Consider the following 25274-nt stretch of genomic DNA (forward strand, 5'->3'; position numbering starts at 1 on the left):
CAAAGGAAGCCACGACCCTCAATTTGCAAGATCTGAGCAATGCTGTTAGCAATAGAACATCTTGGAAGACATTAATTCTTAGCATTGCCATGAGTTGGCAGCAACTTGATAGCACTTAACAAAGACCCTAACAAACACATACACACCCACAAACTAGTCTTCAAACCATGGACACCCATCAAGTCTAATCCCTCAACCACGTATTTAATTATTCTTGGTTGTTGATTTTACCTTGTGCTCCGATTGTATACTTTGTGTTCACCGCCCTGAGCCTTTCGGGGGAGGGCGGTATACAAAGGTAATAAACAATAACCTTACCACCACCACCACCACCACCACCACCACCACCACCACCACCACCACCACCACCACCACCACCACCACCACCACCAACAACAACAACAACAACAACAATAATAATAATAATAATAATAATAATAATAATAATAATAATAATAATAATAATAATAATAATAATATGGCTGCCCAATAGGCATTCAATAGACTTCCAATTTTTGCTCACTACTTGGGGCTATAGAAAGTGGTCAGTTTTCACGACCCTGATTGGTCCCCACTGTAGGGCAGAGGCATAGCTCCAAGGGGACGGGGGGGCGCGACACACCAGGCAAGCACCCCGTGAGGGCAGGGGCAGACGGGGGGTGGCAGGGGCGGAGGATGTGCCAGTGCACTGGGCGCTTTCCCCCCTTGCTACTCCTCTGCTGTAGGTGGAGGGTTGCATTTAGCTTCAAGGTCAAAGTTGTGCCTCAGTGTCACAAAGGATTTTGCTGTACATACTTAATATATGACAGAAATGAAATCAACTAGAATTGCCAGAGATGCAAAGTGTTTTAAACAGCATACTTTAGAAGCAAAAAACAGCAATATACCTAATTGGAGCAGCAGTGGTGTAGGAGGTTAAGAGCTCGTGTACCTAATCTGGAGGAACCGGGTTTGATTCCCAGCTCTGCCGCCTGAGCTGTGGAGGCTTACCTGGGGAATTCAGATTTGCCTGTACACTCCCACACACGCCAGCTGGGTGACCTTGGGGTAGTCACAGCTTCTGGGAGCTCTCTCAGCCCCACCCACCTCACAGGGTGTTTGTTGTGAGGGGGGAAGGGCAAGGAGATTGTAAGCCCCTTTGAGTCTCCTGCAGGAGAGAAAGGGGGGATATAAATCCAAACTCCTCTTCCTCCTCTTCCTCCTCTTCCTCCTCCTCCTCCTCTTCTTCTTCTTCTTCTTCTTCTTCTTCTTCTTCTTCTTCTTCTTCTTCTTCTTCTTCTTCTTCTTCTTCTTCTTCTTCTTCTTCTTCTTCTTCTTCTTCTTCTTCTTCTTCTTCTTCTTCTTCTTCTTCTTCTTCTTCTAATAACTCAAAGACCAGCAATCACACACAGTACCCCAATTAAATGTTTAGAATCCCCAAATTCAAACATTCATTTCTTTGCCACTTCAACTGCCTCTCTAAATGGCCCTGTCTTGCTTCTGCTGTCCCGAATGCTGTAAGAATAAGCACTTTCCTTAATTGGGGGGGGTGGGGGGGACAACGCTTCCAAAGTATGGGAAACTCCACAGAAAAAGCACTTATTTACAAGAGGGATGAAACCCCAGGCAAGATTTGAACTGCCACACAAGTTCCCATAGAGGAAGACTAAAGCCATAGGGACTAGTACCAGGAAATCAGATATTTCTGTCTTCCTCACATATACACACGTACCATATCACAGATGAAACATACATTTGAGGGAAATGAAAGTTCTTTCTGCTGGGATCAGCAGAACCAAACAGATATATCAAATCGAGTTTGATTTGACTCCTCCCTCCCAGTTTGACCAGCCCCTTACTAGCATTTTGCCTCCACTCCCAACCTTTGCCCATGGTATTGACCTAAACAAGTGTCCCATCAGGACAAACTGCAGGCAACGCGTCCAGCCCTTGAACACTGTCTGAGGGAGGAATCTGCTCCCACATAACTGGATTCATGGAGGCAGTGGCTGCCTCCACTCTCCTTTCTTCAGCAAGACATCTAGAAAAAGGGCTGAGAGAAATGGCAAATACCCTTCTTCTCCTGACCTGTCTTTGGGGTGAGTGATTTGTTTCTCCTTCAATTCAGCAATTCCCATCTGCCATATCTCTCCACTGCACTGCTTGCTTTGTATCAATCAGATTAGAGAACTGGTGGGCAGAAGGTTGCTCAAAGTCCACCTGCCACTTTGAGGTGGACAACCTGGCACTTTCCACTTTTCCAGCAGTTGGGATTCTTGCATGGAACGGTGAATTAGGCAGATCTTGGTCTCTACTGGCAAGCCTCTTCTCTTGTTCATGGACAAGAATACGTTCCAGACAGAAATGCAGAATTGCTGATTTATTTGAGGTGCTACCAACAAAGATCACAGTAATACATATGAAAATACGTCACACAAAACAGAAGCCAGCCCATGGCTGGATTAGACCACTTGTTCACCATTGTGGAATCTGAAGCAAAACATATAGTAGAGTGCCTTCAAACACAAGCTGAATTATGTTCACCACCAAGCAATCCCAGTTCACTGGGGATTCGCAAAAGAACTTTCAAATGCTGTTTGAGCCCTGATTTTTATTCTAGACATTGTTGAGGGCCAGAGTAAAGGTTTCAATGAATTCTATTAACTAAATCTCTTATGCATATTGTTTAAAGCTTTGGTTTTAATCAGAGCAAAGAATTTATGGAGAGAAAGCTTTTGCCTCCTCACTCCACCGCACCCCACCCCAGCTTATTTAAAAGTTTAGATTGGGAAATAAGCAGAAGGAGAACGGATAAATATGTGTTTGCCCCAGCTGTGCTTTTTTTTTTTACAAAGATGTCTGAAAAAACCCCTCTAAAGGTCCATTCATGACTCTAAACTGTCCTAATGAACACAGAGGAGGTTCTGTGAGTTCTTTTTAGGGCGTGAGGAAAAGGATTTGAGGGAACAGATTCTTTACTGACCAGATAGATGAAGTGGGTCAGACAGAGCAGCAGAATCTATATCTGAGTTTTCCCCTTACTTATTGAGTCACTGTTACTTATTGAGCTCTTCACAGTGAAAACACAGTGACTAGTGCATGTTAGAAGAAGAGTTGGTTTTTATACCCTGCTTTTCTCAACCGTAGGGAGTCTCAAAGTATCTTGCAAACTCCTTCCCTTCCTCTCCCCAAAACAGACACATTATGAGGTAGATGAGACTGAGAGAGTTCAGGGAGAAGCAGTGGCGTAGTGGCTAAGAGCAGTGGCTAAGAGCAGGTGCACTCTGATCTGGAGGAACCGGGTTTGATTCCCAGCTCTGCCGCCTGAGCTGTGGAGGCTTATCTGGGGAATTCAGATCAGCCTGTACACTCCCACACATGCCAGCTGGGTGACCTTAGGCTAGTCTCAGCTCTCTGGAGCTCTCTCAGCCGCACCCCCCCTCACAGGGTGTTTGTTGTGAGGGGGGAAGGGAAAGGAGATTGTAAGCCCCTTTGAGTCTCCTACAGGAGAGAAAGGGGGAATATAAATCCAAACTCTTCTTCTTCTTCTGAGAGAACTGCAGTTGGCCCAAGGTTACCTAGCAGGCTTCATGTGGAGGAGAGGGAAATCAAACCCAGTTCTCCAGATTAGAACTGACCTTCATGAGCCCCAGAGAACAGGGAAGCAATGACCATGCATGGTCCCTGGGCTGCTGTTATTTTTTTCAAAGCAAGTAAGGAAAACATCAAAATGCAGACTTTGATCATTGTCTCCAACACTGGCTGCCAAAACACCAATGCCATACAAACATTACTTGGCTGCCCCGATAGTTCTCCAGTCAGCTTTATAATAAGGATGTCAAAATGCCTGTTCTTTTTACGGGAACTAGATGTCAATAGGGGTAGGGCTTTATTATTTAGTAAGGGCATGGCACAAAGAGCAAATATCTGTGCTCAATTAGGAACTACCTGGAATCCCCAGGACAAAACTTCAGAATATGTAAAAGAATAATAAAACACTTCTCTGTTTCTATGTATTTTAGCTAACTGCACTTTCAAGTTCTTGCGAAGATTGTCGCAAGCTGGCCATAGTTGATTGCATTTTTACCTCATGCTGACCCAAAGACCACTCTGCCAGAAATGGCAGTAAATCTGAACAAGTACCTGTATTGTGAGTGGTTATATTAGAATTTAATATTATAGAATATTGGCCTTGTCTTTCAGGGTTAGGGATTGTAACCTCAGGAAATTCCTTCCTCTATACAACTATTTATTTATGTAAAAACTTCATATGCTACCTCTCTGTTGGACTTCTCATGACACCTTACAACTTACTCATTCAATGTTGGGCTAGTCACAGTTCTTCAGAACTCTCTCAGCCTCACCTACCTCACAAGGTATCTGTCGGGAGGAGAGGAAGGGAAAGGAGTTTGTAAGCCTCTTTGAGTCTCCTTACAGGAGAGAAAGAAGAAGAGTTTGGATTTATATCCCCCCTTTCTCTCCTGTAGGAGACTCAAAGGGGCTTACAATCTCCTTGCCCTTCCCCCCTCACAACAAACACCCTGTGAGGTAGGTGAGGCTGAGAGAGCTCCGAGAAGCTGTGACTAGCCCAAGGTCACCCAGTTGGCGTGTGTGTGAATGCCCCAGATAAGCCTCCACAGCTCAGGCGGCAGAGCGGAGAATCAAACCCGGTTCCTCCAGATTAGATACACGAGCGCTTAACCTCCTATGCCAAAATCATCATCATCATCATCATCATCATCATCATCATCATCATCATCATCATCATCATCATCATCATCATCTTCTTCTTCTTCTTCTTCTTCTTCTTCTTCTTCTTCTTCTTCTTCTTCTTCTTCTTCTTCTTCTTCTTCTTCTTCTTCTTCTTCTTCTTCTTCTTCTTCTTCTTCTTCTTCTTCTTCTTCTTCTTCTTCTTCTTCAAACATTTGGGCTTTCTAATTTAGTAAACATACACCAAATAAAAAATGATAGAAGAGAGTGAAGTGGTTGAAGGGTTAGGGTTTGGACCAGACACACACTCTCAGCCTCAACCCTGAACAGTATACAGATGGGACACCAGGGGTGTGAGTGACACAGAGGCAGGTAATGGCAAACCACCTCTGATGATCTCTTGCCTTGAAAACCCTATGAGGTTGCCATAAGTCTGCTGTGGTTGGATCTGGATGCCCCAAAAATCTAAATAAAAATATTGTGATAAACTCAAAATCATCTCATGACTGACAGAACAGCTATATCTGGCAATGTCTAATTAATTTAAGGAGCTTACCACCAGAAGACATAGTGATTGCTGCTAATTTATGTTGCTTTCTTAAAAAGATGAGAACATTTCAGTAATTATAGGTCTGACCCAAGGTCGTGGTGGCGAACCTTTGGCACTCCAGATGTTATGGACTACAATTCCCATCAGCCCCTGCCAGCACGGCCAATTGCCATGCTGGTAGGGGCTGATGGGAATTGTAGTCCGTAACATCTGGAGTGCCAAAGGTTCGCCATCACTGAGAAGGTTATCAAATGTGGTAGCTAAATGGAACTTCTAGTAAAAGGGAGAGCATATCCTTACATGCTAGACTCTTTTGAGAATGAACGTAGAATGACCATTCCCTTCTTTTGAGCACCTGGAGGCCAAAGGGGGGCAAGGGGGAAGGGGGCGCGACGCACCGGGTGCATGCCCCTGTGGGGGTGGGGCACGGAGTTCTGGGGGCATGCCGTGGTGCTCCGGGGGCATTCCGGGGTGGGATGGGGGTGTTCCAGTGCGGGATGGGGGTGGAGGACACACCAGTGCACTGGGTGTTTTTCCCCCTTGCTACGCCTCTGCTGGAGGCTCACTCCTCTTAGAAAAAGTATGTGGGACTAGGTAGTTCTGGTCTGATCCTGCAAGATAGTTCTTGCTGCCCTTTTTTTCTTCGCCATTTTTCTTTCCCAATGCTGCCGTTTGTATGATAATTCAAGGGAGAAGCTCTCTTTTCTAACCCACTCTCCGGAAATTCCTAGGTGTGGTTTGGGGCTCAGATCCTGTACCTGGAGAAAGTGCTGAGGTTAGGCTGGTGAATGGAACAAATCGCTGCAGCGGAAGAGTGGAAGTGTTCCGAAATGACCAATGGGGCACTGTTTGTGATGACAACTGGGGCATGGAGGAAGCCAGAGTTGTGTGTCGGCAGGTGGGCTGTACATCGGCACTATCAGCTGTCACCAATGCACATTTTGGAGCAGGAACTGGGAAAATCTGGCTGGATGATGTTGGATGCAAAGGATCAGAATTATCTATCCTTCAGTGCCCGGCAAATACACTGGGAGCACACAACTGCAACCATGGAGAAGATGCTGGTGTCATTTGTGCAGGTAATTTCACTTATCTATGGGTTGATTCATTTCTTACCTCTTGCCTGATGAGTTTGGTCAGCTGACCAAAAAAATGTGGCTTGGTGTTCAGGAATCAGCACATGAAGCTTTGCATGGAGTTGAAAGTGTAGTTGTTAAAAACAGGTGAATTCTAATCAGGAGAAGCGGGTTTGATTCCCCACTCCTCCATCTGAATGGCAGAGGCTTATCTGGTGAACCAGATGTGTTTCCGCACCCCGACATTCCTTCTGGGTGACCTTGAGCTAGTCACAGTTCTTCAGAACTCTCTCAGCCCAACCTACCTCACAAGGTTTCTGTTGTGGGGAGAGGAAGGGAAAGGAGTTTGTAAGCCACCTTGAGTCTCCTTACAGGAGAGAAAGATGGGTATAAATCCAAACTGTTCTTCTACTACTTTCACATCACATTGCTGTCATGACTAACAAAAGCCAGCAATCCTAAACATGTGGAAATCCTCATGAGATTAATTCATCTGATATAGGTCATGAGGTAATTTGTTCTCCAGAGTGTGCTTTTACCACTTGTGACAACTGGTATTATCCACATCCAGGGGAAACAGCAAGATGGAGATACAGAGTGGAGGGAGGTCAAATGATGGTGTAGACTTCATCCTGAGAGGACACATGTACTGTATTTCAGGGTCTCCCTGAAATAAAGTAGGCTTAGCACACGCTTAAGAAGGCTAATGGAAGCCATTGAATAAAGGAAATCAATCATGGAATGTTCTTAGCTTAGCCAGCGTCAGTTCATTTCCATCATTTTCTGAAGTGAACAACTAAAAAGAAAAGTGCACAGAGTTGGTAGGGATAGGAATAATAGAGGAAACCAAGTCCCATCATTTCATCTTCATTCTTGGCTTCTCACCTTGAAAGCAGCCCATTTTCCTTACCCACCCCAATACCACATGCGCTTGGAGTTTCTCAAACAAATTGATAGACAATTGAATAAAAGGGAAATCGATGTACAGAAAACATTGTCCAAGAAAGCTGCGACAATTGTTGGCCACATGGCTATAAAATGATAAATTCAGGGAGTCAGCTGGCTCCAGGGCAAATTTTCTGCTTGTGAGGGGGGGAAGGGAAAGGAGTTTGTAAGCCCCTTTGAGTCTCCTACCAGAGAGAAGGGGGGATATAAATCCAAACTCCTCCTCCTCCTCCTCCTATTGTATCCTCACTTGTGTTTCCATTCTTTGTTCAAAATCATATGCAAGTGTAACCCCCATGCTCAGAATGGGTTGACCCAGAAAGGGGTGGAGACTCAAAGCTGCAGAGCTCATGTAGTTTGGAGGAGACAAGGGGCCTTTCCCCACTTACCTTAAGCCCAGCGCTACTTGAGGAGAGTAGCGTGGGGTCCCCCGGCACTCCCCACGAGAGGGGCGGCGACAGCGCCAGCCTAACGCTGCCGCTGTCGCGCCCCCTCAGCGCGAGGCATCCCTGGCGCTCTTACAAAGGGAGCCTTTTGATGACCCCTCGCAGAGCACGGGGTTGTGGGGACACCCGGGCGTGGGCCAGGGATGCCGCGCACTGGGAATTGTGCGCAGTGACGGCGGCTGAGGGAAAAGTGGGGAAAGGCCCAAGGCTACCAGACTCGGACCTTGATTGGTATAAGCCCTTAACACCCTGTTAAGGGTTTTTTTGTGTTTGTAATGGGTAAGAGTTCTCCTGGAAACCTTCATCATGTTGAATCCTGTTCATCAAGCCCTTGGAGTCTTCAGGAGCCAACCCACTTGCAGGAGGAATTGGACTTGGCAGTATCAGTAGACTGTAAATATAAGGACTTGAAAATGCAACCTGAACAGGACCTTGACGTGTGATGTTAAATGTTGATGTTATATGTTAAGAAAGTAAACCATTTTGTTTTTAAAATTTGTTGTTGCAAACTCATTCCAAGTTCTGCCCACAGAACCCACAGATAGGAGGTTACACAAGCAGTTTCTGGGCACTATATATAGGGAGGAAAGAGATGGGTGCCTCAAAAGATCTTGCACAAGCAGAGCTGTGCTAAGTTCATTTATGTTCCCACCAGAACATTGCTGGCTCCAAGCCAGTGTCTGGAGACAATACCCCTCTTGCTTCAGTACTCTTGGAACCAACAGAAGAAAATGGATGGCATAATCATTCATGTGAACACGAATGAGGAGTCTAGCTGACCATGGCCAGAAGCAGAATGGTGACACCACTGGGCTTGTGAATACTTATGTTTGTGTGTCACAAAAATGTGTTTGCTTCTTTTAAGACCTGGAAGGTCCCGTAGGAATGTCTGCTGCTTCAACAAAAACTGTCGTGGTTGTGACTGTCATTCTGTTTCTGTTTTCACAGAAGTGAGGCTGGTTGGGGGTTCAACTTCCTGCGTTGGCCGGGTTGAGGTGTTCCATAACCAACAATGGGGAACAGTGTGTGAAAACGGCTGGGACATGAATGAAGCCCGCGTTGTGTGCCGGGAAGTGGGCTGTGGAGATGCTAAAGCTGCACCAGGGAGAGCTAAATTTGGACAAGGATCTGGCCCTGCTTGGATGAGCGAAGTCAACTGCACGGGATCAGAAGACAGTTTAAGCAAGTGCCCAGCAAACCCTTTGGCAGAACACAGCTGTGGCCACAGCAAAGATGCAGGTGTAGAGTGTGCAGGTAATTGTTTAAGAAGCACCAGTGCTGTTACATCCGGCCTTGCTTACCTGAGTCCCTGGGAGCAGAGGTGGGATCCAGCAGGTTCTCACCAGTTCTCGAGAGTGGGTTACTAATTATTTGTGTGTGCCGAGAGGGGGTTACTCATTGGGTCTGCTTTTCTGTTAGAAATTCCATTAGGTCTAAAAATCATAAAGTCCTGTTGTTTCCTATGTGGCTGGTTAGCGAAGGTAGAAAACGGGATAATTCTCCCTGTTGGGCGGTTTTAAAAACCTGTTTTAGAAATATGGTCAAGTTCCTTGTTTAAGAAAAGTATTCTTCTTTTGATTTCTAGAAACAAAATTAAGTATTTGAAAGTATTAAGTATTTGACACGCAGTCAATTAGAGAAGAAGTAGTTGTTTCTGTTGGCAGTAGATGATAGGACTTGCTATAATGAGTTTAAATTATGGACAGAAAGATACCAGCTGGAAATTAGGAACTATTTTTTTACAGTAAGAGTTTTTTACAGTAACAGAAAAATTATTAATGCCCCGCCCCTGGAATGCCCGGCCACATCCCCATCATGCCCCGCCCAGCCCCATTGGCGCTACACCACTGTTTGAATCTCACCACCATGGGAACCTGTTACTAAAATTTTTGGATCCCACCACTGCCTGGGAGCTATGCTTACCTGGGTTGGTTCCCTTTGGAGGAGAGAGCACTGGACACTTATGCTGGTTTTGCTTTACTTACAAGGGACAGACTCCTGAAGGTAGCAGATTTACTTCACAACAGATCACCAAAGGGACAGTTCTTGTATCACCACCTAGCTTTATCCCCCCGACAGGCTTGACATGGGCACATGTTTTTGAATCTCAGCAATATCTGTTCCTGTTCTGGCATATTACTTAGCCAGCAGTTCTATATTAAACAATAAATCAGTTAATAGTTCCCCAAATGTCCAAACAGTTCATGTAAAAAAAACCTCCCAATTAACTGTTTTATTCTTCTCAGTTGAAGCACCGACTGTTTAACCTATATCTTAATTCTCAGTTTAAGCACAAACTACTTAACCCATATCTTAATTCATACACAAATGCACACACACTTGATTTCCCCCCCTGATCAGTGGCTGAGCTCTTAGCAATATACACACTGAAGAAATGTGACTAAGTCATCAACATAAAACATCAGCAAACAGACTGTTTCCTAACACAGAGAAATAAATGGGGTAAAGCCCAGTATTTTTACTAGGAGTTGTGATTGTTTTTTTTCCACAAATGGTCCAGAGTGGGAGAAAACAACATGACAGCAAAATGTTCAAATAACAATTTTTTAAGGATGAGAGAAAATCCCTGAGTAGAAAATTCTACATGAGTAGAAAACTGCTTTCAGCGCTCTTTAAAGCTGTGCGGAATAGCAAAATCCACTTGCAAATAGTTGTGAAAGTGGTTTGAAAATGCATTATTTTGCGTGTGCGGAAGGAGCCCCAAATTGTCTTCTGAAAGGTGCTTTCCTTGAAACCAAACCTTTTAAACAATTGTTGAATTTCCCTCCTCCCCAATCTTAAAGCTACGAAGACCAAAATTCCAAAATTACTCCAGCCTTACCTCTCAGCAAGAGAATTACTGTTTAAAAATGAACATTGATTGGTGGACCTTTCTGAGTTATAACATTTTAAAGTCTCAAATGAGGAACACCAGGCACCTCAATTAAATCCAGCTTGGTATAGCGGTTAAGAGCGGTAGACTGTTATCAGGATAACTGGGTTTGATTCCCCACTCCTCCACATGAGCAGCAGACTCTTATCTGGTGAACTGGATTTGTTTTCCTGTTCCTACACATGAAGCTTGAGGGGTGGACCTTGGGCCAGCCACAGTCCTCTCAGACCTCTCTCAACTCCACCTACCTCACAAACCCCTTCACCAAGCGCTAAGAAGCTGTTTTCCTGGAGCATAATCCCAGAGGCTGTTTCCGCCACGGCCAAAAAACAGCGGCAGCTGATGGCGTCGTAAAGTGCGGCGCCTTCTCAAGAAGCGTTCGCACAGACAGGCGGAGCTGCGGGCATCCAGACCCCCGCAGACATGTGACGGTTCGCATGGAAGCGCTGCGGAAGCGGCGTCTCGCCACGTTGCACCTGCGCACTCGCGAAGCCGCGCAGTCCTGACGTCATGCCCGCGCAGCAGCGCGATGGCCAATGTGACAGCCCTGATGTCCTGCCCGTCCCCCATCCGTCAGTGCCTCCCCACCCAGCTACTGTCCGTCCCAGTTTATGTTACCCGTGAGGTCAGAGTGTGTATGGGCAGCCACCATCTGCACAGGCGATATGGATCTGGGACAGGTGCCTGACCATGCAGGGAAATCGCCAGGGACGAACGTGTGCGTGTGTGGGGGGAGGGGACCCAGCTTGGCAGTCTGGCAGTCGCCATTCATGAGGACGGCTCCGTGCCGGCTGTTCGCACGAGTGCGGCGTCGATGCGTCACGAGGGGAAAAGAACGGTTTAAAGCGTTTTTTGAATACGGCGTCTTCGCGCCGGTTTAGCGTTTTCATCGGCGCCGACGGCGCGAGTCTGCGCTAAGCGTCGCGGCGAAACGCCTCAGCTTATAACGCTTCTTTTTCCGTTGCCACGACGTCATATTTCGCCCGTGCAGAAACAGCCAGAAAGAAGATCTGTGTAGGTGAACAAAATGTAGCCACAATACATTGATTGTGCTCCATCGAACTAGGATCAATGTATGCTTGTAGCAGGAACAGAAAGCACCCTTAATTCAGCTTCTAAAATGTTCATTCCGTGTTTGTGTTCTTCTTCTCAGAGCCTCCTGAAATCAGATTAGCAGATGGCCCCACTCACTGCTCTGGAAGAGTTGAGATACTCCATGAACAAATTTGGGGGACTATATGTGATGACGAGTGGGACATTGAAGATGCCAATGTGGTGTGTCATTATCTTGGTTGTGGAAGTGCTATATCAGCTCCCCGAGGCTCTCGTTTTGGACAAGGAAGTGGTCCCATTTGGCTGGATGGTGTTAACTGCACAGGGTCAGAGTCGGCCATCAGTAAATGCCCTGCTAAAGAATGGGGGAAGCATGATTGCACCCACACTGAAGATGCTGGTGTTACATGTTCAGGTAAGAGGCATACGTGCGAAATCAAAACAGAGCAAAAGGATATGGAAGTTTCTATTTCATTGTTTGTGTGCAATGCTGAGTAATAAGTAAGCTGTTTGAGTGGGAGTGTGCAATGTAGACGAAACTATCCTTGTGGAAATAAACTTCTAGTTGCAAGGTTCTGAGGAAGGTATTTGTTACAAAAACCCAGTCCGAAGCCGGAGGACCCTTTTAACCACAGAAGGCAACTAACCAGGGAACATAACTTACAAGGTATTGTTTGCATATGATCGTATTTACTACATGAGTGCAATACTGTTTTGACTCACACCAGAGAATTGCTTTGGTGATCTTTGTAATCATATATTGATTGCAGAAACATTGTACTTTTTGCATATTTGTGCTGTTTACTGAGCAGTATGGACTTATAGGTTGCCACTTTCACATTGTTTGAGAATCACAGAAATAAGAATCAATTCAATCAACAACCCATTTTTATTTTTACAAAGGAAACAAACCCAGCCATTTTTACCCTCAGGTTACATTTGACTCAATCTGCATGGGTGTTGACCTGAAGTAAAAAATATCCATGTCCTGGTCTCATCAGATCTCAGAAGCTAAACAGGACTGACCCTGGCAAGTATTTAGATGGGAGACCTCCAAGGAATACCAGAGGCAGGCTACGGCAAACTTCCTCAGTGGCCCTTTCCCCACTTACCTTAAGCCCCGTGCTACTCTCCTCAATCAGTGCGGGGTCCCCCGGCACTCCCCACTACAGGGACGGCGACAATGCAGCCACCCCAACGCTGCTGCTCTCGTGCCCCCTAACGCTCCTCGAAATGGCGCCTTTTGATGACCCCGTGCCGAGCTGTACTGTTTGCTGTCAAGTCACATTGGACTTATGGCAACCCTGAAGGATTTTCAAGGCAAAAGACACTGGGCGTTTCCCCACTTACTTTTGCTGCCCTTTGCTGCGCGCTATTCCACGACTGTGGGGACACCCGGGCGCACGCCAGAGATGCCGCGCGCTGAGAGTAGCGCGCAGCAAAGGGCAGCAAAGGTAAGTGGGGAAACGCCCAGTGTCTTTTGCCTTGAAAATCCTTCAGGTTTGCCATAAATCTGATGTGACTTGACAGCAAACAGTACATGTATTCTGTATGAGTTTGTGTCTGTTAACTCTTCCAGCCCTGGTTATTTCAATTGGATACTTAATCCTTTATTCCACGGATGTGCTACTGTGTTTAACGTGTATATATGTTTGTTTTTCCTGTCAGATATCCAGCTAATGAATGGCTCAACTCGCTGCTCAGGGAGGGTTGAAGTATATTACAACAAGCAGTGGGGGACCGTTTGTGATGATGGCTGGGATATGCAGGATGCTGAAGTTGTGTGCCGGGAGCTGAACTGCGGAAATGCTTTATCAGCAAAGGGTGCAGCATACTATTCTCAAGGGTCTGGCACCATCTGGCTAGATAGAGTTAACTGCACAGGGAAAGAAGCCTCCCTGAAAGAATGCCCAGCAAGGCCTTGGGGAGAACATAGCTGTGACCACAGGAGGGATGCGAGCGTGGAGTGCTCAGGTAATCTTGCAGATCATGATATAATGTTGAGACTCTGTCTTGATCATTGTAAAACCTATGCTGGCAGTATTATTGGCGGGAAGATACTCCCAGATTCCATTGACCTTACATCTGTACATTTGTGGGGAACTTGTAATGGATGACCTAACACATTATGTTTTGTACTGTCCTCTCTATAAAGAACCCAGAGCCAAATTCAATACAATACAACGGCCTTTATTAGGCATATTAAAATAGGCTCCAGAGTGTTACAGACATTTCTAAAGTACAAATCAAAAGTACATTCAAAACACAGACAGATAAACTGTATCTAGCACTGGACGTTACTTAGAAAATTCTGTCACTTGTAAAAGAAATTTTGCTACTTTTTCCAAGAGCACGGCCTCTGTGTTATTTAACAAAAGCTTCACAACAGAGTTGTCAGAGTCTCTTTCAGATTTGTCTAAGACCCGCCCAGGAGAGAAATTCCTAATACCCACATATCTCGGACAGTCAAGTATAATGTGAGCAAGAGTCTCCACTTGGTTTTTACAGCGTGCACAGACCCAATCCTGGAGAAGGATAGATAGGTAGCGACCCTTTGTAATGGCCGATGGGAAAGTATTGCATCTGGCCCTTGTAATAATCCATCTCTGTTGGGGTTCAGTTAATAGTTCAAGATATTTGGCTATGTGCCCCTGTTCTGGTACCAGAGCCAAATTCCTTGCTGGCATATTAATGCATCTAAATTTTTGTTCTAACCCCAAGAAATTGATGTTTCTTGTCTCTGATATAGACCTATTTATTTCATACAAAGCTTCATTTTCTGCCCTGGCTGCTCGAAAACTGCAATCGAAATATACCCCGAAAAACTCCGAGATTATTATTATTTTTAATTACTAACTAAACACTATATACCATGCATTAGTGGATTTTATTATATAATTTCTTTGGATAATAATGTGTAGGATTAACACTTTATTTATTGAACTTTTATAATATATTTTGTTATATTTTGTATTTTATCTCTTTTGACCTGCTTTGGCAGCCTACAGCTATGTAAAATACAATAAATGTATCATCGTCATGTAATGCCTTTGATTAGAATGAACCAATTTGACACAGACTTACCTGGGTCCTGTCTGTGCGCCTGTGGGGGTGGGGGAGAAGAAAGCAACGCTCGTTGGTGGGGCAGGTTTCTGCCACATGGTGAGTTGAGCTACAGTGAGAGTTGTTGACAATCCAAGGTCACTCAGAGAGCTTCAAGAAAGGGGATTCAAGCCTAGGTCCCCCTGCTCCTTTTCTGATGCTCTAAACATTATACCATACTGGTTCTTAGATATATCTTATTGTGCCATTGTTGCTCTATAGCTGTGATGGCGAACCTATGGCACGTGTGCCACATGTGGCACGCGGAGGCCTCTCGCCGGGCACACGAGTGCCCGGATCTCCCCCTCCCCCAAGCAGCTCACCACCGCCATTCCCCCTCTGCCCGAGGGATAAGGCAGCCACCTTCTCCCTCGGGCAGAGGGGGAATGGCAGCGACGACCTACTTGGGGCTGCCTGCTCTCATGTTGCGGGAGCAGGCGGTGCCGAGCAGGGAACCCCCTCTGCCCGAGGGAGAAGGTGGCTGCCTTCTTCCTCGGGCAGAAGGGGAATGACAGCAGCGACCTGCTCAGGGCCACCTGCTCTCACGGCGCATGAGCAGGCAGTGCTGAGCAGGGAACCCCCTCTGTCCCAGGTTAAATTGCCATATTGGCACTTTGCGATATATCAATGGGCTTTGAGTTGCAGTTTGGGCACTCGGTCTCGAAAAGGTTCGCCATCACTGCCCTATGTGGACAAACCAATCCACTGAATTATCCTGTGAGTAAAATACTACAATACTACATAGATAAGGCAAGATCCAATGATATGTGGATGAAACCAGGGCTTGTTCTTGCCAAATATCTCCGAAATAATTGACAAAATAAATGAGAAAAAATAGTCCCTTCAGCCTTAAACTGTGGAAAAAAGAAAGTGGCCCACAATTAGTGGCCACCAGTAATTAAAAGCCATCAAGTGGTCATTTAATCAAACATCTTTCAACCATCCACTGAATGAACATCTTTAGCTATGTTTTTTATACAATTCAACCTAGAATTTCAGAGCACTTGCTGTATAGGATTAATAGGGGATCAGTATGAGGATGAGAAGATGTGGCTTAACTAAGACCACTTATTAGCCTTTGCAGTGTCTAATTCACTTTGGACCAGGCCTATGAAACAGAAACCAATCTTTCTTTAAGATTTTCAAGCAGTGAACCTAGTTTGAGATTAGGTCAGATGCATGCTTTGTTTTTCTACTGCTTCTATAATGGCCAGTTTAGTAGAATGACGCCTCCCCCCACCCCCCGCCCAAGACCAAAGCTGAGAATGAAAACAAAAGATGAGCAGGAATTGAAAGGACTGGCGAACTAACCGATTTTAAAAATCATTTCAGACCCAAATGAGGTCAGACTTGCCAATGGTTCCAACCACTGCTCTGGCAGGGTCGAAATACTACACAACCAGCAGTGGGGTACAGTGTGTGATGACGGCTGGGACATAAATAACGCCCAAGTTGTGTGCCGAGAACTTGGCTGTGGAAAAGCAATCTCAGTCCCACGAGGAGCTCATTTTGGAAGGGGGCGTGATCCTATCTGGCTGGATGATGTCAAATGTAAAGGGACGGAAGCTGCACTCAGGGACTGCCGGCTAAAACCTTGGGGAGAACATAACTGCAACCATGGCGAAGATGCCAGTGCTATTTGCTCAGGTAATGGACCAGTGGAAACTAGATGGTGCTATACTGGAAACTGGATACAGTGTAAATGGCCAGGGCTGTTTGACAACAGCAGATTTCACAGGTTATCTGCTGCTGAAAGCAATGAAGAATGAAATCACGTTTTGTGGAAGGCTTTCACGGCCAGAATCAACTGGCTGGTATTCAGGCCTTGTGTGGTCATGGTCTAATGTTTAGGAGCTAAAACTACAGACCTCAACCTCACAGTCTGTAAAATCCACAACAACCAGAAATAGTGTTTCTCTCTCGCTCTTTTTTACACTCCTATTCAGTGGCATATTTGCCTATTGGACAAGGTGGGCAGTTGCCCACTGGCGCCCCATTGTGGCAGGTGCTAAAAATGCATGCTCATTTGTGGGGTTTTTTGTATTTTTAGTGTTTTTCCATTTTTGGCCTGCAGTGGGCGCATTTTTTAGGCTAGCAGCACCAGAATTACAGGGATTTGTTGGGACTCTCCTGATAATATCACCCATGTTTGGTGAGGTTTGGTTCAGGGAGTCCAAAGTTATGGGCTCCCAAAGGGAGTGCCCCCATCCCCCATTGTTTCCAATGGGAGCTAATAGGAGATGGGGGCTACACTTTTGAGGGTCCATAACTTTGGACTCCATGAACCAAACTTCACCAAACCTGGGTGGTATCATCAGTAGGGTCTCATGAAGATACATTTTGGTGCTGCTATCTTAGTAATTGCATCCCTGACATTGGCACCCCCTAAATTTCCCCAGATTCTCCTTTTAAATCCACCCCCTTCCTGCCAATGCTTGTTTTCTTTCTTTCTTTCTTTCTTTCTTTCTTTCTTTCTTTCTTTCTTTCTTTCTTTCTTTCTTTCTTTCTTTCTTTCTTTCTTTCTTTCTTTCTTTCTTTCTTTCTTTTTCTTTCTTTCTTTCTCTTTCTTTCTTCCTTCCTTCCTTCCTTCCTTCCTTCCTTCCTTCCTTCCTTCCTTCCTTCCTTCCTTTTATTTTCTCAAAGCCTAATAAATGTTATTATTATTATTATTAAATCCACCCCCTTCGGCATGGATTTAAAGGGAGAATCTGAGGTCCCCAGTTTAAACATTAAAAGTGATGCTGTTTCAGGGTGGGGGAGAATTCACCCCAAAATAGGATCACTTTCAATGTTGTTTAAACTGGGGACCCCAGATCCTCCCTTTAAGGTGGGTTTAAAAGGAGAATCTGGGCTCCCTAGTTTAAACACCATTGAAAAAGATGCTATTTGGGGGTGGATTCCAGCATCACTTGTTTAATTGGCCATGGTTGTTTAATTGGCCATGCTGGCAGGGGCTGATGGGATTTGTAGTCTATGAACATCTGGAGAGCAGCAGGTTGCAGACCGCTGCACTAGCCCATTGAACCAGAGGAAGTGAGATGTTCAAAACTCTTGCCATTGATTAAAGCCCATTTTAAATTAAAATTAAATGGGCTCAGGGAGGAAAGGGGACCTCCTCCTCCCCTCCAGGAGAGCAGTCCATATTGTTTGGGTGGGGGAGGCTCCTGGGTTGGGGAAGGTGGGCAGGGATGGGATGGTATGTCATGAGTCCTGCACACCCATTGGCTGTGGGATCATTGTCAGACATTCTATCCCTTAGGCAATTATGTATAAGGATGTATTGTATTTTGAAATATTTTGCTTCTTTCTAGAACTCAGACTGGTGAATGGCACAAATCGTTGTTCTGGAAGAGTTGAGATATTTCATGACCAGGAATGGGGGACCGTATGTGATGACCGCTGGGGCATGAAACAGGCTGAAGTTATCTGCAAGGAGATGGGCTGTGGTGTTGCTTTGAAAGCCCCTACAAAAGCCTTTTTTGGACGAGGATCAGGACGTATTTGGAAAGATGACGTCAACTGTGTTGGAACAGAAACGCTCCTCAGTGAATGCACGTCAAGTGATTGGGGCGTTAATAACTGTCAACACTCAGAAGATGCTGGGGTTGAGTGTGCAGGTAATCTACACTTTCTGGTGCATTTCCAAAAGAAGAGTTTCATACAGCCCTTCACTCATTTTCTCTTTTTGCATACTGGAGATAAAAATCTGCATTCTTAACCTGCTTCAGAACATTTTAATCCTTTTTTACACAGTTGCCTCAGGAATCCCAAGGCTTAATACATAGGTGACCAATCCAGATAAATGATCATTACCTGGAACCCCGGACAGCCGCTGCCAGTCTGGGCAAATAATTCTGCTGATTAATCCTCTTTCTGGATATAGGGCAGTTGTGTATATTCTTGTTATATTAGTTCCTATTACATGATCCAGTGTTTTTGTAACCATGATTTTTTTTCTAGGTGAAGGTGCATCTCATTGTGATCGCTGGCTCAAAATCAGTTCTCCTGGGCAGGCATCAACACACCTGAAATTGGGCAGCTGTTTGCTTGTCAATCTCCAGGTGGTGACTGGAAACTCTTACCTCTGATTTCTAGAATCAGAGATCAGTTTCCCCTGGAGAAAATGGCCACTTTGAAAGATGGGCTCTATGGCATTAATAGCCATTGAAGTCCCTCCTTTCCCCAAAACCTGCCCTCCCCAGGCCCCACCCCTCACATTTCTAGGAATTTCCAAACCCAGAGTTGGCAAACCTAAGGATAGGGTAGGACGATGGACTCTCAGCATTATAATCCATTATAGTCTCTCCAGGGTCTGCGCCCTAAAATCTTTAGGTGTTTCCCAACCCAGTGCTGACAACCTTAGGCAGCTGCCAGGACCCATGACTTCTATCAGGGCTGACTGCTGCTGACTTACTTCTCATACATCTCCCCTCATGGTTGAACTCACAGCCTTTCACTTCCTGCTTGCGAGTGTTTTGTCCCCTGTGCTTCCAGCTGCATGTACTGCCTGACACTGCTGGATAAGGAGAAAGGCATTTGGGTGGTACCAGAGGTGGAATCCAGCAGGTTCTCACAGGTTCCCGAGAGTAGGTTACTAATTATTTGTGTGTGCCGAGAAGGGGTTACTAATTGGTGATTTTGCCACCTGATTTGTGCCTTAGTTACGCCCCTCCTCTCAGCAGTAGCGCACAGAACTTGAAGCAGTCTAGCAGGAGGTGCACCGGCGTGCGTGGCAGCCTGCGCCTGCATGCATTCGTTTCCCACCCAAGGACCGGTGCAGCGGCTGCATCCTTGCCACAGCCCCGCCCAGGAATGCCACGCCCCCAGAATGCCCGGCCTCGCCCCCCTCGTGCCCCGCCCAGCCCCATTGGCACTACGCCACAGTTTGAATCTCACCACCATGGGAACCTGTTAGTAAATTTTTTGGATTCCACCACTGGGTGGTACACAAAGCATCAGCCTTCCTGGTGGCTGTGGCTGTGGCACTCCTAGCTATATTCACCAGCCAGCATCATCAGGGAAAGGTAGGGCTGCCAGCTCCCTGGAGATTTTGGGGGTAGAGCCTGAGAAGTGTGGGTTTGAGGAGGGGAGGGACTTCAATGGACTCTAATACCTTAGAGTCCACCTTCCAAAGAAGTCATTTTCTCCAGGCTAACAGATCTCTGTCACTTGGAGGTCAATTATAATAGCAGGAGATTGCCAGCCACCCCCTGGAGATTGGCAACTCAAAGGAAAGGACTAGCAGGCATGTGGGCATCTGTTATTTGGAGGTGATGAGTGGGTAGGAGAATGATGTGCAAGTAAGAAGGTCTCATAGAAGGGTGGGCGAGAAGATGGGTCTAGTAGTGGGTAAATGGGGGCTCTGTGCATTGTCTACCCAGGACCCTCCAAAACCAGGAGCCAACCTTGCTTATGACATATTTCAAATGAATCACAGTTCCCACCTGGTTACTTACATATGAGTAAATCTATGGCTGAGGGTTTCCCCCTTGATAATTGTAACCTCATGCTGAAGTTACAGGCAGCCTCCAATATGCACAGAATTAAGATTCAATTGGGCAGTTTACTCAGCAAAGATTCAATTGGGCAGTTTACTTAGCAAAGAGATCTTCACAGTGAGCCTATACAGTTTCCCATCCTAATGACATTAGCCATGTGCATATGTTGTGGTGATCTCCGTCCCTCAGTCTGGAGATCCCAGTTTTGCAAAGACACTGAGAAACCAGCCTCTGTAATCAGAAATAAAATAAATCTTGTCCCATTCCATGAAACCCCTCTTTCAATTACTCCTCTTTCAATGACCTTGCAATGTTCTACAGTAACTCTTTTACCATTTCAGACCCAGTTGAGCTAAGGCTGGTCAACGGCTCAAGTCGGTGCTCTGGAAGGGTGGAAGTGTTTCATTTCCAACAATATGGAACAGTGTGTGATGATGGATGGGACCTGAATGATGCCATGGTGGTATGTAGGAACCTTGACTGTGGATCACCCATATCTTCCCCACATGGCGCTCGGTTTGGGCAAGGAGCGGATCCCATCTGGCTGGATGATGTGGAATGTACAGGAGCAGAATCAACCCTCTCTGAGTGCAAAGCTAAGCCTTGGGGAACCAATAACTGCAACCATAGAGAAGATGCTGGTGTTGTATGTTCAGGTAATCTGTTATGATGTGATGTTCTACAGCAGGAAAAGATAGTAAAAAGGCACATGGGTCATTTTTTTTTCAAACTTTCCTCTCACGTTATTTACTTAAATGGAACTTCTCGTTTGACTCAATATCACACAAATGCAGTTAAAAACAATATTAACCATCTGACCCCAGAATCTCACTCATTTACATATCTATATTATTATATCTTGCTTTAGCTTGAGGGAAAGCCTTTAGTATCTGCTAGGAGCTCTCTCCCTTTCTCTCCAATGGATACAATCGCCCTCCCTTGAAGAAGAGGCAAAATCCACAATTCTCTTATATCTAAACAAAACATACATTCAAAAAGACAATGTTCAGTCCACCCTGATTGACACAAAGATAATCTTAGTTAGGAAGCTTATAGTGACCACCCACTACCTGAGAAGGTATTGCATCTGATCTAGCCAATAAACACTCTTCTATGTTGTGGGATGTTTAACTATTTTAAATATTTAGCCAAGGCTCTGGTGCACAAAATAATATCATCAGCATAAAAAGGAAGAGATATTGGGGACAACATAGGAGAAAGTGAAATACATTTATTCAAAGTGGTTGCCATATCAGGTAATATAAATTAAACAACATAGGTGCCGGCAAACACCCTTGTCTAACTTCTTTACATATCAGGAAAGCCCTTGAAAAGTGACCCTCTTGGGTATAACTCAGCTGGGCTGATTAGACATATAACTGGTAAATCAGCCAAAGTAATTCACTGCTTAAGCCAGCTTTTCCCATTTTTTTCCATAGTCATCTGCACAGGATTGCATCAAATGCTACATGAAGATCCATAAAGGTGACATATAAACAACTGCTTGGATAAGATATATTTTCCTTACTATGCTCCATCTCACCAAAATATAAAAGTTAAATTGTAACTTCATTCGCCACATGCTGAACTGCCTTTGCTCTAGAATGCTCCAAATGAAGCATTGTACAACAATTACAAACCAGCATAGGGTGAATGAAGTTACAATTGTACTTTCATCTTTTTGTTGAGACATAGATGATCCATCATGGATTTTTTGGTCATAAAACTCACCTTTTCTGGATGAGTTAACCTTTATCCTTGCAAAGAGCCAGCATAGTGTAGTGGTTAAGATCAGGTAGATTTTAATCTAGAGAACCGGGTTTTATTCCCCACTCCTCCACCTGAGTAGAGGCTTATCTGGTGAACCAGATGTGTTTCCGCACTCCTACATTCCTGCTGGGTGACCTTGGGCTTATCTGGTGAACCAGATGTGTTTCTGCACTCCTACGTTCCTACTGGGTGACCTTGGGGTAGTCACAGTACTTCGGAACTATATCAGCCCCACCTACCTCATATGATGTCTGTTGTGGGGAGAGGAAGTGAAAGGAGTTTGTAAACCACCTTAAGTCTTCTTATAGGAGAGAAAGGTGGGGTATAAATCCAAATGTTTCTTCTCCTCCTCCTTCTCACCACAATGGAGACTCAAGAAAAGGAGATAATCTCACACCAGTCAAGAGCAGAACTCCACTCAGCTCATAGGAGGGAGGCTGAAAGTTATCTATGAAATGGCAAGTATTTGCAGCAGGTATGGTAAAGAGGAATAGAGAGGTCAAGGTTCATTGGGTGCAGTCATGCAGCCTGCCTTCCATTTATGCTGGTGGCCAAAGAGAAAGGGGCTGGCTGGCAATCTGTCGTATGTATCTCCTTTAGTCTGATGCAAACCATATGATCATCACAGTGAGTGACTGTCGGTCTCTGCCAGTTGCGGAAGTCCATGGAAGACCAGGCTGGGCTGAACTGTTCTGCCTTTGTCTAAGTGAAACAGCAAATCTCTAAATGCCATCTGGACATGTTCTCTGTAAGATTAATCCCCATGCCGCTTCATTTTCAGATGATCTTAGATTGGTAAATGGCTCAAACCGCTGCAGTGGGAGAATTGAGGTCCGTCCACCCCACACTGAGCAGTGGGGAACCGTCTGTGACCGGACCTGGGATAAAAACGATGCTGAGGTTGTGTGTAGGCAGCTGGGCTGCGGAAAGGCTGGAAGCATCTTAAGCGGAGCTCATTTTGGACAAGGATCAGGTCCCATCTGGATGGATAATATAAATTGCAAAGGCACAGAAGATGCCATCACAGAGTGCAGTGCAAATACCCAGGGGAGCAATGACTGTAATCACGGACAAGATGCAGCAGTTATTTGTTCAGGTAACGCAACGGCATTTTCTGGTCCACCCAGAATCAAAAGTGTCCCAAAGTTGGTTGCGTTCCGGTTGAAAAGCAAAACTAGAATAAAGGATTTTTCCTATATGCCTCACGACCTGCATGATTTGGGCTAACCAATCTCACAATACTAGAACCAGGGGGCATCCATTGAAAATGCTGGGGGGAAGAATTAGGACTAATAAAAGGAAACACTTCTTCACGCAACGTGTGATTGGTGTTTGGAATATGCTGCCACAGGAGGTGGTGATGGCCACTAACCTGGATAGCTTTAAAAGGGGCTTGGACAGATTTATGGAGGAGAGGTCGATTTATGGCTACCAATCTTGATCCTCTTTGATCTGAGATTGCAAATGCCTTAACAGTCCAGGTGCTCGGGAGCAACAGCCACAGAAGGCCATTGCTTTCACATCCTGCATGTGAGTTCCCAATGGCACCTGGTGGGCCACTGCGAGTAGCAGAGAGCTGGACTAGATGGACTCTGGTCTGATCCAGCTGGCTTGTTCTTATGTTCTTATGTTGGCCTAATGAGCTAGCCTAACTGACAATTGGTGTTCTGATCAGCTACTTCCACCAATCAGGAAGGATTGCCAATTAATTTCTTACACTCTGCAGTTGGTATCAGATCCAATTATGCAAGCCCCACAAATCTTTGTGTAAACAGGATGGAATGTGTAAGCTCACTTAAGCGGCCTTGAAACAACCTGTGAATACCTTCCATACTCCTTAGTATGGAAGCCAGCATGGTGTAGTGGTTAAGAGCGATGGACTCTGATATGGAGAAACAGGTTTGATCCCCCACTCCTCCACGTGAGCGGTAGACTCTTATCTGGTGGACTGGATTCGTTTCCCCACTTCTACACACAAAGCTGGCTGAGTGACCTTGGGCTAGTCACAGTTCTCTCAGAAATCTTCCAGCCCCACCTACCTCACAAGGTGCCTGTTCTGGAGAAAGGAAGGGAAGGAATTTTTAACTTGCTTTGAGACTCCTTACAGGAAAGAAAAGTGAGGTATAAATCCAAACTCCTCTTCTTATCTCTCCCTCTGAGGCCCAGTCAACTCAATTCCTAGGAAGCAAAATCTTGCATTTTACTTCCAGACCTCAGTCTGAACCATTGTTTGAGTTCTGAACAAGAGACAATGAAATAGGCATAGTTTCTAGACAAACAAGAGATACGTTATGCTTTCCTTGCTGCATTTTTCAGCGCTTTAAAGTTGGTATTTAGGGATATTAAGATCAGAGATGGGTCTGAATTTCCTTCTTTTGAACTTTTAATAGATGTAAGTCAAGCAGCTCTCCTCTTCCCAGAGCCAGAATGGATGAGAGTGTCTCCAACCATGCCATTTTGTTCATGAATAATGTTATTTCTATCCCCTTTGCAGACAGATTCATCACCAATGTGGCTAATGTCAGACTGGAAGATGGCCCAAACGCCTGTGCTGGGAGAATTGAGGTGTTCTACCAGCAACAGTGGGGAACCGTGTGTGATGATGGATGGGACCTGGATGACGCCAGTGTTGTCTGCAAGCAACTGCATTGTGGCATTGCCTTGGAAGCCCCACACGGAGCACGCTTTGGGCGTGGACCTGATCGTATCTGGCTGGATGATGTGAACTGTACAGGCTCAGAAGAGTCCCTCAAAGACTGTGGAGGACGTCCTGTAGGGGAGCATAACTGTGGCCACTCTGAGGATGCAAGTGTAGTGTGCTCAGGTACGTCAAGGTGAATGCTATATCATACAAGTGTGCAGAACAGCTCCTTTACAAAGCAGCCATGTTTGAAGAGAGTGCAGCAAATGTATAACCTTTTTTATCCTCACTAGTTTTAGGTTCAGAATTCACCAGAGGTACCCTATCATCCCCAAATGACGACTTCTTAGAAAAAATATATGTGAGAAACATGAACTCTTAAACACCCTTTCCACATTACTAAACTTTTTGTTCTGGCAATGAAAGGTTGTTCAGTCAGAGCTGTTCTGTCAGAGATTTGGGAGGGAAAATTTCCCTCAGGGTACAGGCAGTTGGCAGAAACTTGGGCGTAAGAGAGACACACCTTCTCTCTCTCTTGCTGAGGAAACTAGGATGTGCCTTGTTATAGGTGACCTTGGGCCAGTCACAGTCTTCTTAGAACTCTCTCTGCC

The 25274-nt window shown here is 45.4% G+C and overlaps 1 protein-coding gene across 1 annotated transcript in view; it reads left to right on the forward strand.

Moving 5' to 3' along the window:
- The window catches only part of LOC125444054 (deleted in malignant brain tumors 1 protein-like), a 109697-nt gene that overhangs the window by 41194 nt on the left and 43229 nt on the right, over positions 1-25274 (forward strand). Inside the window, exons 3-11 of the mRNA XM_048516492.1 lie at positions 5971-6318; positions 8655-8960; positions 11753-12067; positions 13321-13626; positions 16087-16401; positions 18066-18371; positions 20594-20908; positions 22804-23118; positions 24517-24846. Of these exons, the coding sequence (XP_048372449.1) occupies positions 5971-6318; positions 8655-8960; positions 11753-12067; positions 13321-13626; positions 16087-16401; positions 18066-18371; positions 20594-20908; positions 22804-23118; positions 24517-24846 (2856 nt within the window). The remainder of the gene's footprint in view (positions 1-5970; positions 6319-8654; positions 8961-11752; positions 12068-13320; positions 13627-16086; positions 16402-18065; positions 18372-20593; positions 20909-22803; positions 23119-24516; positions 24847-25274) is intronic.

Source organism: Sphaerodactylus townsendi, linkage group LG15 (genome assembly GCF_021028975.2).
Source record: "Sphaerodactylus townsendi isolate TG3544 linkage group LG15, MPM_Stown_v2.3, whole genome shotgun sequence".
Taxonomy (NCBI): domain Eukaryota; kingdom Metazoa; phylum Chordata; class Lepidosauria; order Squamata; family Sphaerodactylidae; genus Sphaerodactylus; species Sphaerodactylus townsendi.